Source organism: Leguminivora glycinivorella, chromosome 13, assembly GCF_023078275.1.
Source record: "Leguminivora glycinivorella isolate SPB_JAAS2020 chromosome 13, LegGlyc_1.1, whole genome shotgun sequence".
Taxonomy (NCBI): Eukaryota; Metazoa; Arthropoda; class Insecta; order Lepidoptera; family Tortricidae; genus Leguminivora; species Leguminivora glycinivorella.
The window spans coordinates 6520976-6538326 of NC_062983.1; the positions used below are offsets into that span (position 1 = coordinate 6520976).

Here is a 17351-nt window from a genome sequence, read left to right on the forward strand (position 1 = left end):
CGATTTTTAATCGATTACGAGATATACAATCGATAAAAATTTCATAATTTTGGGTAATGGCAACATTTTAGCAACTGTCAATTTGTCAACAATAAAAAAAAATTGGTTGGTAGATGCGGATTGACGGAAACGTTTGCTGTGTATTTTTATTAATATTTCAGCGTGGTTACTTGTTTATTTACGCGTTATATCATAGTATCAATTATAATATAACATTTATCTATTAATTTAAGTTTCATTTCTTCGTTCTGTTCCGTGAATATGTGGTAAAACCGTCAAAATGAGGCGAGGTCATTCTGGCATCGGTGGATGGCGGAATGAAAATCCAAGACATTTTTGGCCTCGCGGAGGCGGTGTACCTCGGCATGGGCCTCCCCAACAATACCCTCTACTAGATCTACCCGCCAAGTAAGTTGAAATGAACACTAAACTCTAAATATTTAGATTGCATCATATTGCGCGCCTAAAACGTGCCCTCGAGTTTTTTTTATTTACGTTACGCTTGTTCCATCGAATTCTAATACAATACTAGTTATAAGCTTTTTAGTAATAATAAATAGAAATAATACCAGGGTAATTATTTTGTTTAAAGATATGGAGTTCCAAGATTTAACCGAGGAGGACCACATTATAATCCTCACATGGGACCAAACCTTCGAATGCGAGGAGTCGATCGCCGATCGTTCGGACCACACGATAATCGGCCTCGGTTTCCAGGGCCCAATGATCGGTACAACTATCAACCACCCCATTTAAGAAATGATGACACCAGTGACACAACAAGTTACAAAAATATAGTCAGTTATTGTGAAAGCAGAAAAAATGACCAGAGCCGCATCAATAGTATGGGGGATGTAGACCACAGGCAAAACTTTAATTCACCTCACACTCAAAAACCATACGGCCAACATCCTATTTCACCATGGGCTAACCCTCCACCCGAAGGGAGGCCTGGCTATGACGACAGAGGTCACAGACGACCAAGCCAATACCATGACAATGTGGACGGGAACATTCCCAGTTTTACTAGCCATAGGCCACCTTCCTCTGACCATTATGGAACTAATGTGGCCTCAGCTATTGACAACTCAAATTCATTCAGCCGTTCTGTTGATGATACTGTAGATATTGTCAGAAAAAGGCTATTAAATCGGAATGAATCTCACAACAATACAGATCACCCTCCTGATCAGGATACTAATGAGAGGACTGACTCTGAGGCAGCACCGACCACCTTATTCCAAAGTGAACCACAGACACCTCCAGCCAGAAAGAGGATACAGCGACGGAGACAGAATGCCCAGTCCAATTGTGACAAAATCAAAAACAAAATTGTGCACCAGTTGTTCAAAATGGACAAGGAAAAACTTAATAAATTGATGGACAATCCAAATTCATCTTCTAAATTTGAATATGCCATAAGCAGTCTTATAACAGAGTCTCAAAACAGTTTGGACAGACATCTCAGATCTGTTGCAGAAAAGTCTCTCTGTAGCTCAAGTACAGAGTTCATTCATGATGACAACAACACTATTTATGAAGATACATTTTTGAAACAAATGCAGTGTATCTTAGAACCTCAAGATACAGTTTTACTTGAAGATATCAAGCCACTTGTAATGGCAGAGTTAAACAAAGTTCTACAATTAGACGATTTTGACCAGAGATTTGAAAGAGGTGACGAAGACCCTAGTTACTACCCATCAGAAGAATCAGCTGTCAATACAGACTATCCAAATAATTATGCATATGACAATGTAGATTTCAGTAACGATGTACTGCCAAACTACCCCGAAGAAGAGAACCAGTCTTACTATGAAGACCGGCAATATTCACCATCCAATTTTCCAGAGCAAGACACGCCAGAAAGTCCAAGAGGGCATGAGCAAAATGAACAGTACAGTTACAATCAGTCTTCTAAATTATTTGAAAGAAGAACTGCAAGAAAGAGTTGTGATTACAGCCAACTAAAGAAGCAAAGTGCTGAGAGCCGTGACCAAATGAGGAGGAGCATTGATGAAGAACGGAATAGGTTTAATGATGCAAGGCGTAAGCTAGTGACTCCGCCCCCAGTGTTTGATGCAAATATTGAGCATCTCTCAGAAGAAGATGATCCATTCGCTGATTTGGACAAGCAGTATCATGTTGCGGTAGACCACAACTTTATAGAATCTGAATTGGACAAGCAATACATAGCTGCAACTGAGAAAAACAGTTCAAAGAAAGAAAATGAAATAAAAACACAACTAATAAGCTTTGTTGAAGAGCCTCCACTGAACAAGCCCATCAAAAAGGAAGTTTTGCTTAGCCCAGAAATAGATCCAGTAAATATTAAGAAGGAAATTGATAACCAGTTACTTAACATTGCTAAATCTCCCTTAAAATTATCCTCTTCCACTAATAAAGATCGGAAGAGTCATAGAAGGAGTCATTCAAAAAGTGAGAAGAAGAAGGATGACAGTGATGTGTCTGTTCATGACACTAGTCATGTAAAAGATGAATATCAAGAATTAAATACTGAAAATATAAAGCATGAATACAATCCAGACGTTACAGATAGCCAGGAAAGTTCAAGATCAGAAACCTCAAGCACAGTAAAATCAACTATTGCACCGAATTCTCGCAAAAGATCCATTGATCAAAAGCCTTCTCATCGAAAAGAAAAGCGCAAAAAGAGTGACGTCAGCCCTGAGGCCAATAAACAAATATTAAATAAAAATATAATAATAAATGTAAATGACTGTGGATCAAAGTCTACAGAAAAGAAATGTGATGCTGCTATATTCAATTTATTTTTCTCTAAGGATGAAAGTGGGAAGGAGTTACCAAAAGAGAGCAAAACGGTTGAATCCAGTGACAAAGCTTATTCAGATAAATATGTCAAGAGGAAAGAAACACCAAAAAAGAAAGAAGATAAGAGGAAGCGATCCTCAAACAGTCATTCCATTGTTAGCCCTAAAGATACCAATAATAGTAGTAGTGAAGCACAACCCAAAACGGATAGTAAGAATAAGCTTAGGACAATAGATATGTTTCTGAGTCATCCAGTTAAAGTATCAAATGTGCACCAAGCACGTAGAAATACAGCACAAGCTCCAGCTATTAAAAAAGAAGAAAGTGACAAAAGTACGTCACATGCCAACAAGTTAATAAAACGAAGTGTTGGGACACAAATGATACATAAAACACGTAATAAAGAAACACAGGCAACTTCATCGAAAAGTTCATCATCAAAATTATGTCAAACAGAATTTAAAAAATTTGCAACAAAATCAATACAGACAGATCCTGTTGTGTTCGAAAAGTCACGAATCAATTCCAGTGACACCTTTGAGAGGATGAAAGAGATTGATCTCGAAATACAAGTATTACTACAAGAGAAATTTAAACTTTACAATTCAATTGAGACAAAAGAATCATGTTCTAACGCTATACAAAATTTGGGTATGACTGTCCTGAATGTCACTCCTATTGAAGATGGCAAAGATGATGCTAATGACGATGTTTTATCAGAAGACGTCATAGTTGATAACTTCACCAGTATTCCAGTGGAGGAATTGGAGCAAATCGCACTTGAAAGTGTGCAAGATATACCTACTGAATCCCCTAAAAAGACTAAGAGAAGTCAACGCCGAGCAGTTATAGAAAGGCAACGGAAAAATTCACAAAGCCCTACTGTTCGCAACAAAAGCAATAAGAAGCTAGCTGCTCCTAACATATCACTAATAGAGCAGATTATAACTGATGATCGACCTTTAGAAGACATCATATCTCTTGACGATTTTGAAAATCCCACTGAAAGTCCAGTCACAAAGAAAAGCAAATCTAAAAAGGCACAAAAATCGAAATCCAAAAAGCAACCTAAGAAACCTAAATCTAGCAAGCCTGTTGTCAAACACTCAGAGTTCACATTAAAAGAATGCCAAGTAGTTTTAACGAGAGAAGATTTAAGCAAGTACATGTCTAAATCTGACAAATCAGAGGAGCCACCACAAGAACTTATAGTAAAAGAACCTGAAATTCAAAAAGAAGTCAAAGTACAAGAAACTGAAATTCAAAAAGAAGTCAAAGTACAAGAAACTGAAATCCAAAAAGAAGTAATAGAAGTGCCAGATGTAGAGAAGACGGTGGATGCAGCTGATATGTTGGACATGTTAGATGTATCGGAAGATATAGTTATTGGGGACAACTGTGAGATCAAGTCAGACAAAGAGACAGAAAGAATATCAATAGGTGATGATATAATTCTGGATAACAGTCAGTCGTCGTCAGATGATGTGGCGGCGGTTGACGGGCAGAGTGAAGATGAGTGTAAGATGTTTGATTACTCATCCGATGAGGCCCTGAAACGAGAGTCTATCACGGTCACTGGGAATGCTGATGCTGTTCTGGCCATTGAGGTATGTATGTTTTCTTGAGCCACTTTTATCTGGTAAAATCACGCCTGTAGCTGACTTCCACCCTAGTTTTGGGTGTCGTTAATTAATTGTATACTGTATTTTAAACAAATTGTCTTGGTTAATAAAGTATTTTAACTTTTTTTGTTATGTTCAAATTTCTTTTTTAACACATTTATTTAATGCATTAATAGTTGAACTGCCCAAATATATACTTTACCCCTTCAAGTCCCAGCGACATCATATGATGTCAGTGTACAGAAGATAATGATGTCAGTGTTACAGAAGATAAGATTCTGAGGTTCAAATGCTTGGGACTCGAAGGGTTACTTACCAACCAACTTAACCTTGAATTGTCAAAAAGCGGTAAGAGTTCCACTTTTTTTTGCTCCTTAAGCAGATCTGTTTCAGTCATTAATAATTATCAGACCCTTTAGCACAACTTGCCTTGTCGCGCGCGAGTCCATACATCAAGCGCGACTTCAAGTATGGACTCGTGGGCGACAAGCAAGTTGTTCTAAGAGAGGGGCAGGTGCTTTTTAAGAATAACTATTTGGCGAGTGTTATACGGTATACAGATTCATAGTATAGCATAGTATAGAGGGTGTCGTTCAGGACGAGTGCCTTGGTTACTATTAAAAACAAAACTTATTTTTTTTTTCAGGCCATAGACAACAATTTCGTAGCAGCATGCCTAGACGGCAACGTATACCACTTTAACAGCGACGGTCAACTGTTGGCCACTCTACGGGGGTCAAACTTGGCGGTCACATGCCTGATCATCGTCAAGGAGAAGTATGGGACCACTGTGTACACCGGTTCTCTGGACTCGAGGATACGATACTATGATTTAGAGGTGAGTTTTTTCTTACATACTATTAGAGTAGATACGCGGAATGGGCTCTAGCCGACTAAAAATCGCTCGTTATTTTGAAGACGCTGACGCGGCGTCGTCGCTAAACCCATGCTTACGCTTGTTCATAGTAACTAGCGATTTTTAGTCTGTAAAATCCGATTCCGCGTCGATATTGTTGGGGTGTAACATTTTTAACCCCAGACACAAAAACGACGGGGTGTTATAAGTTTGACGTGTCTGTCTGTTTGTCTGTCTATCTGTCTGTCTGTGTGTGTCTGTCTGTGGCATCGTAGCTCGATTTGGATTTTTTTTTTGTCTGAAAGCTGAGTAAGTTGGGAGTGTTCTCATGAAAATCGGACCACTGTGTCGCGGTCGGGGTTTTTTTCAAAATTTCAATTATGTGGTTATTAGTGATAATAACTCTGAAAAAAGGCGACATTTAGAAAAGTTTATATGATGAGTTGATGACATTGTAGTCTCGAAATGTGAACAGGAATACTCTATTAAAATTATTTGATTTCCTCATGTTACACTGTAGGTATATAGATAAAAATAACAACAGATTTCATACTATTAAACACTGGAAATTTACACCAGTTTAAAGTTTTATTACCGATGCAACTGGATACTCTGTAGCATTACGAATTGCTGATATTAAAATGTTGTTCATTAGAATCCATGCGAATTTTTTTGCGCACTCAACAGAAAAGCGAATTGCTTAAATTAGTTGACATAGTATATTTTATTCGCATACTATAATTTATTTACATTTGAATGTTATATAATTTGAAAACCTGAGCTGAAATTAGTGTTTTGTGTAAATATAAACTGAAATATTATTCAAAAGGCCACAAAATATAGGCCCACTGAACCAGGCCCCTTTATGTACAGTCAACAACACAGTTGTGAATACAAAATGCCAAATATATCTATACAGAACTTTATTGCCTGTTCATTAAGGTATACATATTTTTGGCACTTTGTACTCACAGCTGTGTCACAGTATAATAAAGAGTACTATCGTACAGTATGGCCACTACCGCTCCCCGCTGAAAGTGCCGCCCACCCCCTCTCGGTTACCTCACAGTTACCGCATGTCAAAAACGCGAACAGTCGACCTGTCATATCTCACTCACACAAGCATGGTACGCGTTCACCTACACGAGCTTAGAATGTGTGCTAGGAACGCGCTTCTTTCATATATTTGACCGCCAGTGACCGAGATGTGGCTGTGTTTTTCACTGTACTATGGACTTGCTACAAATAACCTTTACATGTAAAAACTAAACACAAAAAACTTAATATAAAAAAAAAACCTGAGATTTTATACGATTACTGTCTGGCGAAAATTACAAAAGATTTTATCGACTTTTTTTCAGACTGGGTTGGAGAAAGGTCCAGAATGCAACGTACTCAGTCCCATACAGACAATGGACCGTGCGTGGGACACCGTGTACGTCGGCACTAGAACGGGCTTCGTCACACAGTATGAGTGCAAGGTATGTGTAAACTAAGAATCTTTTTAGTAAATAAATCTCTTTACTCAGTACAGGAATATCTCTCAATGTGAACTGACGATGACCAAGAAAATACATTATGTATTATTAGTATTCAATTTTTTTTTATATATTTTTTTTATATATTAATGCCCGGTAAGGGCATTTATTTGTGTGATGAGCACAGATATTTGTTCCTGAGTCATGGATGTTTTCTACGTATATAAGTATTTATATATTATATATATCGTTGTCTGAGTACCCAAAACACAAGCCTTCTTGAGCTTACCGTGGGCCTCAGTCAATCTGTGTAAGAATGTCCTATAATATTTATTTATATATGTTAATAACCTACTTGACATGACATAGATACTATATTTGACGAAGCCTGTGCTATGGATTTTTTTTGTACTTATTTTTTATTTTATTTGCTTATTTATTCAATAAAGGATTATTTATTTTATTATGTAGATTTTTTTGTAACTAGTTAATTCATTTGACATGTTTTTATTAGACACTTTCTATCTTTATTTATTCTAATTTGACATTATTTAATGGTACAATATTTTTTTTATTGTGAAACCATTTTATTTAAATAATTAATGATGAACTGATTTATAACGTAACCAATGGTTCTTAAAATGTTTTATGAATTGAATTGTTTACATGATGCACATACGACGATCGCTATACAATAAGTAATTGCTATTGTACTCTTTTACTTTAAATATGAAAATTGTATTGAGAGTCATAAACTAAACTAAACTGTGAGGAATGAAAGACTGACAAGCAATGCAAATTTGATTAATAATGGACAGGTAAGAATACTATCTTCATACAGTCAACCAATTGGAAGAGATTTCTTACAATCTGATTTATAACGTGACTATGACATAGTTCTACAGTGGCCTAGGTTCCAATCACAGAACTTAATTTAGATAGAAGAAACAAATTCATATTTTGTATAGGGGCCGAGCGTGTCAAATTTTGTACTGAAGTTGATTCTTGCCTGTAATTTTAAATATGTCTCAGGCTCTTGATTGTTCATAATTTTTGTGTTGTTGCAATTGAATATCACGTAACGAGGCATTTTTTATGTTTTGGTTGACTTCAACTTACAAAAATTGACGCCCGAAAGCTGCAAGCTGCGAGTAAAGACGGACAACTCAGTGGATTTCACTGAGTTCATTTGACGCGCTGAGTAGATACGTTTGCTTGATCTATGATATATATGACATCTGTGGTTCCAATTGGTTGACTGTACATCCAAATTCAAATAAGTACGTATTCCAGATTACTATCATTTGCATTGTCCCGGCCGTGGCTCATGAGCCTGGGGTCTGCTTTGACATCTAATCCTAAGATTTGGCGTAGACACTAGCTTTGCGAAAGCGACTGCCATCTGACCTTCCAACCCTAGTAACTAGGCCTTATTGGAATTAGGCCGGTTTCCTCACGATGTTTTCTTTCACCGAAAAGCGACCGGTAAATATAGAAATGACATAAATTTCGCACATAAGTTCCGAAAAACTCATTGGTACTAGCCGAGGTTCGAACCATTTAAAAAATGTATCTACCAAAATAAAATAAAAAATCTTATTTGTCTTTCAATAGACATCTTTAACATTGTGCAATGATAATGCGAGGGGCAATACCTAGGTTATATACATAATTATGTGATAACAGATTGTAATTCTTCTAAAACATAATTTCAGAACAATATGCTGATACCACGGAGTACAATGAAATTCTCAGAGCAGTCCATTCTCTGCCTTCGCGCGCTGAAGGAAGGACCTAGAAAGGTAAGATTAATATTTCCGCTAGTCTCCAAAGTAATGTTTATTGCCAGCTTTTGCCGCGGCTCACCAGCCTTACTTTATTTAGAAAGCGGACAAAAAGTAGCCGTATGTCAGTAACGACCAAGTAACCGACCCGAAAGCTTCAACTATCTCCAATAGGAGGCAACTGACATTTTACCCGCCAGGCAGCGCCACCAAGTGCATAGACATGTCACTGTCAGTAACAAGAGAGAAAAAAAAACATTTTCTCGCTCTCCACGTATAATAGTTATTTGTTTTACAAGGGGCAAAGTTGTTGTTTAACTGGCATTTACGTGCTGATACCTCCTTGAGCATGCGAAAGATTCCAATACTGAACCGCGAGCGTAGCGAGTGGTTCAAAAACTGGAATCTTGAGCGTGGCGAGGGTATCAAGGCACGATAGGAGGTTCTCTGTGCTCCAAACAAACTGTTTATTGCCGAGTGAAACCAACATTTTTCACCACAAACACGAACAAAATACTGATTATAAAACATCAAAATAAATTAAATCCATCAATCTATTCAATATTTATGATTCCATCATTTATAGGTAAAATCTAGCAGCCAGATTAAGACATCTTAAAATTTGTATGAAATTACTTTGCCCCCTCATTTTGCTATCTGTTTTCGAATAGCAAAGAAAGCCTTTACCAGTTGGTGTAGTGAAAATTCTTTATCTGTGCAATGGACTAATAGGGTGGCGCCATCTGTCATGACCTTTGAATGTGCCTCCTCATTAAAAAACTACGTCAATCTTCGCTCCGTTTTGCCGTGAAAGACAGACAAACAAACAGACACACACTTTCCCATCTATAATATTGTATGGGTGTCTTCTTGAGATGAGACTAATTAATTAATAAAAACTGTTTGTACTCGTATTACTATGTTACTTATAAGTTAGTTGAAAAAGAGATCTGCATAAATTCGATGTAAGATTATATATTTTAATTATGCTCAGATATTTTATAACAACTCAGACGCTCCAATATATCTAATGGCTAACTATCTTTATCGACCGGTCTGGCGCAGTCGGTAGGGACCCTGCCTGCTGCGCCGCGGTCCCGGGTTCGAATCCCGGTAAGGGCATTTATTTGTGTGATGAGCACAGATATTTGTTCCTGTTTCATGGGTGTTTTCTATGCATATAAGTATTTATATCCATACTAATATTATAAATGGGAAAGTGTGTGTGTCTGTTTGTTTGTCCGTCTTTCACGGCAAAACGGAGCGACGAATTGACGTGATTTTTTAAGTGGACATAGTTGAAGGGATGGAGAGTGACATAGGCTACTTTTTGTCTCTTTCTAACGCGAGCGAAGCCACGGACAAAAGCTAGTTTTATATATATCGTTGTCTGAGTCACAACACAAGCCTTCTTGAGCTTACCGTGGGCCTCAGTCAATCTGTGTAAGAATGTCCTATAATATTTAATTTATTATTATTTAAATATATCTTTGATATCAAATCAAGAGTGAACAGACATCTTCTGGGCGAGCTCAGTCCATCGTAGGTAGTCAATCTCGGTCTCGCGAGATCTCTTTTGTACGAGATCTCGGTCATTTTTAGCGAGATTAATCTCGGCCGAAAAATCAACGAGATCTCGCGAGATTAAAGAGATTGAACTCAATCATAAAACGTCTTATTCAAAGCTTGCAAACTGACTAGACATGTTTCGTTCGCAAGTTGTAAGTGATTTATATGAACTATTATATCATTTGACTGAACTCGTCAACTCGGTAGAGATTTAGATTTCTACTCAGATTCAACTCGCTTATTTCAGTCAGTAATTTACCTATCTCAGTCAAATGTGAATGACGAATGACAGATTCGGACCGTTTCGAAAGAATTCGGGGGGTGTCAGGGCAATTTGCATGATTGGCGATTCTTTATGGTATAACACTTATGGGTGTGTGTATAACCATCTATTATACGAATGTAACGAATTTTCGTGCAGTTTTGTTGGATGTCGAGAGAGCAGAAGCCTTATACTACGGCTCGGCTGTCGTTTGTTAGGCAACCAATAACAATTTCTATTTTACACTGAAAAAATAAATTCATTTGATTATATTTTTTAATTCTTATTTAAATAGTCCCACCACTATAATATGTTATTGTTAAATATCTATTTCTGTTTTTAGTTTCTATTTAAGTTTCATATTTAACTGTTGGGTTTCAGAAGCGTATTGTATTGGTAGTCTAATATTTTTATGTACTTTATTTTATTAGTAGTCAACTATTTATAATTTAGTATAGCTAATGTTTTTATGTAGGGTTATCTAATGATGGTAGGGATAACCTTGACTTTTATAATGTTAATTTTTTATCCATTCATCAACAAAGTGATACGTTGAGGAATTTTCAAGTAGTCTCTACAGTGTACTGTTTGCGGTTGGCATGGTAACGAATTCAAATTTCCCGATTTTGGCACGTTTCGTTTTTTTTACTCACTCGTGAATAATTATTTAATTTAATTTTCTTACATGATAATTGATAATCTAAACTATATTGTGAGTTGTGAGGTACATAATTTATGTTACATAATATAAAATACATTTGAAAAAATAGTCAAGATAAATTGAAAAAGATATCATACACAAACATCACACGCATATTAAACATTATCATACATAAAATAAATATTTAAGGTCCGACCGAGATCTCGGTCTCGGTCTCGGCATTCTCGGCCGAAAATTGGGCCGAGATTTCGGTCTCGGTTCTCGGCCAAAATGGGCCGAGATTCTCGGCATAACCGAGACTGCGGATTTAGATTTCAGTTTGTTACATCGCCCGTTTGGTATCCCGATTTTAGTGATTTTGGTAGGGTCTTTATCGATATTTTAAGCCAAAAACAAACAAATACCTAGGTATAATTCATAAAAGTGTAAAATATTTACAACTTGATGTGTGTGGAAGACAACGACGATGCGAAAAATCAAAGCAGCAGGTTAGAATAATACCTACCTTACATGATAGAAATGGCGAATTACGGAATATCGGACGAAATTTTGAGCTTTGTGGATGCTGTTTTGAGTTTTTTTAGTAAGTATCCAATGGGTTTTCCATAGTCATGTTTTTGATATACATACATACAATTTTGGAAATAATCGCTAATCGTAGGCCACGTCTTTGCCTTTGGCTAGTCTGTGGCCAAGAGTAAGTCCATTTATAATTAAAAAAAAAAATAATGAATACAAACTCAGTAATTTCATGTTTTTAGGTGTTGCTAGTAGCAGCGCGCTCCGAAAACGTGACAATCAAGGACGCACAGACCGGTCTCCTGATGCGGACGCTGGAAGGTCCACGCATGACGGTCTACACGCTCGTGTTCGAAGAGGGCAAGGTCTACTGTGGGACCTCGAGTCATCAGATACATGTGTTTGAGTATAACGTGAGTATACACTATAGTCATACTAGTTATGAAAAAACTCGTGTTCGACGGCAAGCTGCACTTTTAGATGGAAGCAAGCCGCTTTGCATGGTGATAGTAGACATCATAGTAAACGATTTTTTCCGAGGATATCGAAATTTCATCCCTTAGGAAGCCGAACGCAGCGAGGTGTTTTATGAAAATGAAAAAAATTCTATCTTTTTATCATATGGTCCGATTTTGACAAATCGTATCTCAAATGAAAGATATTGATTAGTGCAACTTAAAAAAATTAAAAAAAAAAAGATATATTGTTCAGAAAAAGTAACAAAAAAAAAAAGTTGAAAAATGTAAATTTACGTATCGCATTAAACAACTTCAAAGAATGAATGACAAAATGTAGAATATCGATATACGAGTTTTTTTATATCAAAGACAGATAAATTCATAATTGAAAACTAAAAACCGCATCGAAATCGGATCAGTAGTTTTTAAGGTACATGTTGCCAAAGTTGGAAAAGTTTAGTTTATATGATCACTTTGCAATTCCTTTGCCAGAAAGTCAGAAATAATCTATTTTTCTTAGACATAAAAGTACACAGTGACAGTACACATCAAAATAAAAGTTTTTTTCTCGAGGATATCATAATTTAAGCCCTTAGAAGGACGAGCGTAGTGAGGACTATTAAAAACTGTTAAAAAAATTCTATTATTTTTGTGCTTTGTCCGATTTTGACAAAAAATGTGTCAATTGAAAGGTATTGTTTAATGTAATCGAAAAAAAAATTAAAAAAAAAATTGCTAAAAACGTGTAAGAAAAAATTTAAAAAAAAACTTAAATTTTCGTATCACGCTGAATAACTGCTAAGAACGACAGATAAGATATACAATGTCGATACATGAGTTTTTAAAATCAAAGACAAATAAATTCATAATTATAAACTGAAAACCGAATCGAAATCGGATCAGTAGTTTTTAAGAGACAAGTTGCCAAAGTTGGCTTAGTTTGTTTATATGGTCGCTTTTAAATTATTCAGCCAAAAAGTCAGAAATAATATATTTTTCTTACAGCTAAGAGTATGCATTGATAGAAGACATCATAATAAATGATTTTCGCTGAGGATATAAAAATTTCATCCCTTAGGAATCCGAGCGTAGCGAGGTCTGCAACGAAAAACAACAAAAAACAAGTTTTTTTTTTGGGTTGTCTGATTTTTACAAAACGTGTGTCAGTTGAAAGAAATAAATTTATGTAACATAAAAAAATTAATTTTTTCTTACACGTTCTTAGAAATTTTTTTTTTAATTTTTTTTTCGATTACATTAAACAATACCTTTCAATTGACACATTTTTTGTCAAAATCGGACAAAGCACAAAAATAATAGATTTTTTTTTAACAGTTTTTAACTCCTCACCGTGCAGTCCTCACTACGCTCGTCCTTCTAAGGGCTTAAATTATGACATCCTCGAGAAAAAAACTTTTATTTTGATGTGTACTGTCACTGTGTACTTTTATGTCTAAGAAAAATAGATTATTTCTGACTTTCTGGCGAAAGAATTGCAAAATGATCATATAAACTAAACTTTTACAACTTTGGCAACTTGTACCTTAAAAACTACTGATCCGATTTCGATGCGGTTTTTAGTTTTCAATTATGAATTTATCTGTCTTTGATATAAAAAAACTCGTATATCGATATTCTACATTTTGTCATTCATTCTTTGAAGTTGTTTAATGCGATACGTAAATTTACATTTTTCAATTTTTTTGTTACTTTTTCTGAACAATATTTTTTTTTTAATTTTTTTTTAAATTGCACTAATTAATCAATATCTTTCATTTGAGATACGATTTGTCAAAATCGGACGATATGATAAAAAGATAGAATTTTTTTCATTTTCATAAAACACCTCGCTGCGCTCGGCTTCCTAAGGGATGAAATTTCGATATCCTCGGAAAAAATTGTTTACTATGATGTTTACTATCACCATGCAAAGAGGCTTGCTTCCATCTAAAAGTGCAGCTTTTGGTCAAAAATTCTCCATAACAAGTATGACTAGCGTGATTGATGTACATATTGGTACCAAATTTCAGCTTTCTAGTGCTAACGGTTACTGAGATTATCCGCGGACGGACGGACGGACGGACGGACAGACAGACATGGCGAAACTATAAGGGTTCCTAGTTGACTACGGAACCCTAAAAAGGTGAGTGGCGTGGGTAACAATTTGAGGCGAAGCCGAAAATTGTTAATAAAGACGCCACGAGCATTTTTTGACTCAGTTAAACACCGTTGCATACAATACTTTTTCTACGACCAAGCACTTATTTTGAAAGAAAATTATAAATTCAACAAATACCTACTTTCAGTCATCTTAGTTATCTAGGTGGACCGCCTACCATTTTAAATATGCAGTTTGAGTGCAAACATGAAAATAAAACTGTCTATGGCACGAGCATTTTTTGACTCAGTTAAACACCGTTGCATACAATACTTTTTCTACGACCAAGCACTTATTTTGAAAGAAAATTATAAATTCAACAAATACCTACTTTCAGTCATCTTAGTTATCTAGGTGGACCGCCTACCATTTTAAATATGCAGTTTGAGTGCAAACATGAAAATAAAACTGTCTATGGTATGGTTCTTTGAAGCCTGGCCACTAAAACGAATCGAGCCGAGTTGAATCGAGTTCTCATACATTTGAATGCGATTCGACGCGTCGCCAATGAACGCAGCAGAAAACGAAGGAGTCTCGACTCTGCGAATTGGTTTGTTAAGTTGGTAGCAATGTATTTACTGAACTGTAACAGCTATATCGTGCTACTGCTACTAAATGTTTTCAGGGTATAGACTAGATAGACTTGTCCTGACATCTTTTATGTAGGGTTTTAAAGTTCTATGCACGACCTTGTAACTCACGAATAACAGTACGGGAGTAGAAAAACAATATTAGGATATACTTACAGGCTTGTATGATCATCAGACATCGGATTCCGTGGGGCGAAACTTCTTGACAGCTAGGGACTTCCTATATCGATAAACTCATTTAGATGATACTAGTTCTATATACTAGTGACCGCCCCCAACATTGTGTGTATTTTTTGTAACTATTGTTCTGAAGACTAGTATGAAATTCATACATAGCGTCTAAAATAAATAGCGTCGAAATAAATTGTGACGAGTAAACTTTTAAAAACGTTTTCAAAAAAAGAAGAAGAAAATTGAGTTCTTATTTTATTATATAATGTTTTTTTTTATACTACGTCAGTGGCAACCAAGCATACGGTCCGGTGCGGTGGAAAGCGGTTACCGTAACCTATGGACGCCTGCAACTCAAACCGTGTTACATGCGCATACTCTTTTAATAAAAAAATATTTTCTAAGCAAACCTTTGTGTGATCACTAGTATTTAGAACTAGTATCGATAAATGAGTTCACCGATATAGAAAGTCCCTAGCTGTCAAGAGTAGAAATATTTTCAATAAATATAATTTGACTTGTGTTAATTAGAATTGACCTTGTGATTTTTAATTTCTAATTCATGACGAAAACGTTAACCCTTGTTGTTTTTTTTTTCAGAGCGGCTCCCACTGCGGCACACACGAAGGGGGTAAGGGCGCCGTGTGCCTCCGCGCGACCGGCGGCCTTCTATTCGCCGGCTGCTACGACGGCTGCGTGTACGTGTACCGCGAGGGCAACACCAGGCCCATCGCGCAGCTGCGCGGCCCGGGACTTATGTTGCTGTCGCTGGCTGTTGTTGGGACTAAGGTGAGATATCTAACTCCACACATATGTGCTACGATGTATGAAGCTAGGAACATACTACGCGGACGTCCGTCGTAAATCGACCGCGGACGGGGATCTGGACAATGAATATACACTTAACCGTGCAAACTATCGGTCGACGGACGTGGACGTGGCCTTGAGCGCATGGACGTCCGATCGAAATCTGGCTCGCTGGATGTTTTGTGACCGTGCACACTGATCAGTCGCGGTCGATTTACGACGGACGTCCGCGTAGTATGTTCGTAGCTTTATTAGTGCTACGGCGAGCGTTGTGTATCTAAAGGGGATCATGTGGCCCGGGACTTATGTTGCTGTCGCTAGCTGGGACTTGGGTGAGCACAACCGTTTTCGGCCAGGGCGACTGCGTTTTACTTTTGAGGCTTTTGGCGTAGCCAAAGCTACAAGTGCTACGATAGTTATTGTGTGCTACAAATACAAATAATTTATTAATAAAAACATAATTGTACAGTGATTGTTCTTAAAGGCTAAGAATAATAGGCTCTTAAAGGCTACGAGAGCAACAAGCGGCTAATGGCGCTGTTGCGGGGCATGGGACTTATGTTACTGTCGCTAGCTGTTGGGACTAAGGTAATATGTGCTACGAATATTATGAGCGCTACGATAGTTGTTGTGTATCGTAAGGGTGATATGGGGCCCATGGCGCAGCTACGCGGATCGAGACTTAAGTTACTATCGCTAGCTGTTGTTGGGACTAAGCCGAGATACATCACACAGACAGCTGTATGAGGCCTACCTCTACCAACGGCTTACTGTTCACAGAATTCTTTTATTCATAAAAAATTTACATTGTGTCTGAAAATATACATATAGTTATTAGCCCTTTCCATAGCATACTTGCAAAGTGATAGTAAAACATGACCTTCCGCTCTACATCGATTTTAATAGAAATATAAAATAATATCTACTATTGATCTTTATTTCCACTCTCTTGTACAATAAAATTGTTAGTGTTAAGTTAATCCACTCTTCAAGATCAATTTTATATTAAAAAAATTTATTTTTGCAGATTATCGCCGGATACAAGGACAGAAGTTTGTACATATGGAAGATTCCGCTTAGCATACTAAAAGAAATGATTTTGTAAATTTCACCATCTACCATACTTAGTGTTGTAGGTGTTTGCACTGTTTTAACTGTGTGTTAGGTTAATTTAGTTACGGGAACATTTATTTTACTTTACTAGATGAACTAGATCGTAATGTTTCAATTAAAGTTTAATTAAAGTGTTAATTGGTTTTATGTACTTGTTTTATTTATAAGAGAACTTATATTAAAAACGTGCAATTAAGTTTGTCTTATTTACAGCCCTTTCCTAAAAGATTTAGCTTAGCTATACCGACCCACACAGTGACATTAATGTATGTACATCGTGCAACGCCGGGTGGAAGTGAAATATTACAAACAAGAGTAAGTTTTAAGTAAATCAAAAGACTCTAGTATGGAATATTCTTACGTCCCGAGGTTACACACAATGTTTTTCATCAGACTCGCAATGTAAAAAATATGTAAATAGATATGTTCGATGTGTCCCAAAATGAGTTGTCACGGAAACCAACTGAAACGGAATAAAGACCCAATACTTGTTACTGACTTAAGTAACTG

The 17351-nt window shown here is 36.6% G+C and overlaps 1 protein-coding gene across 1 annotated transcript; it reads left to right on the forward strand.

Annotated features, from left to right (window-relative positions):
- Positions 1–120: 120 nt before the first annotated feature.
- On the forward strand, positions 121–17037 carry LOC125232304. Its single transcript, XM_048137929.1, has 8 exons — positions 121–408; positions 593–4400; positions 5062–5253; positions 6633–6752; positions 8465–8551; positions 11787–11957; positions 15522–15710; positions 16756–17037. The coding sequence occupies exons 1-8, from the start codon at positions 281–283 to the stop codon at positions 16831–16833; spliced, it is 4773 nt and encodes a 1590-aa protein (XP_047993886.1). The 5' UTR covers positions 121–280; the 3' UTR covers positions 16834–17037.
- Positions 17038–17351: the final 314 nt, after the last annotated feature.

Bases quoted from the DNA above. Each gene is read 5' to 3' on its own strand.
- LOC125232304 (XM_048137929.1), top strand. From the start codon at position 281: ATGAGGCGAGGTCATTCTGGCATCGGTGGATGGCGGAATGAAAATCCA. The intron at 5,254-6,632 runs GTGAGTTTTTTC...ACTTTTTTTCAG, and splicing joins TACGATACTATGATTTAGAG to ACTGGGTTGGAGAAAGGTCC. The intron at 8,552-11,786 runs GTAAGATTAATA...TCATGTTTTTAG, and splicing joins TGAAGGAAGGACCTAGAAAG to GTGTTGCTAGTAGCAGCGCG.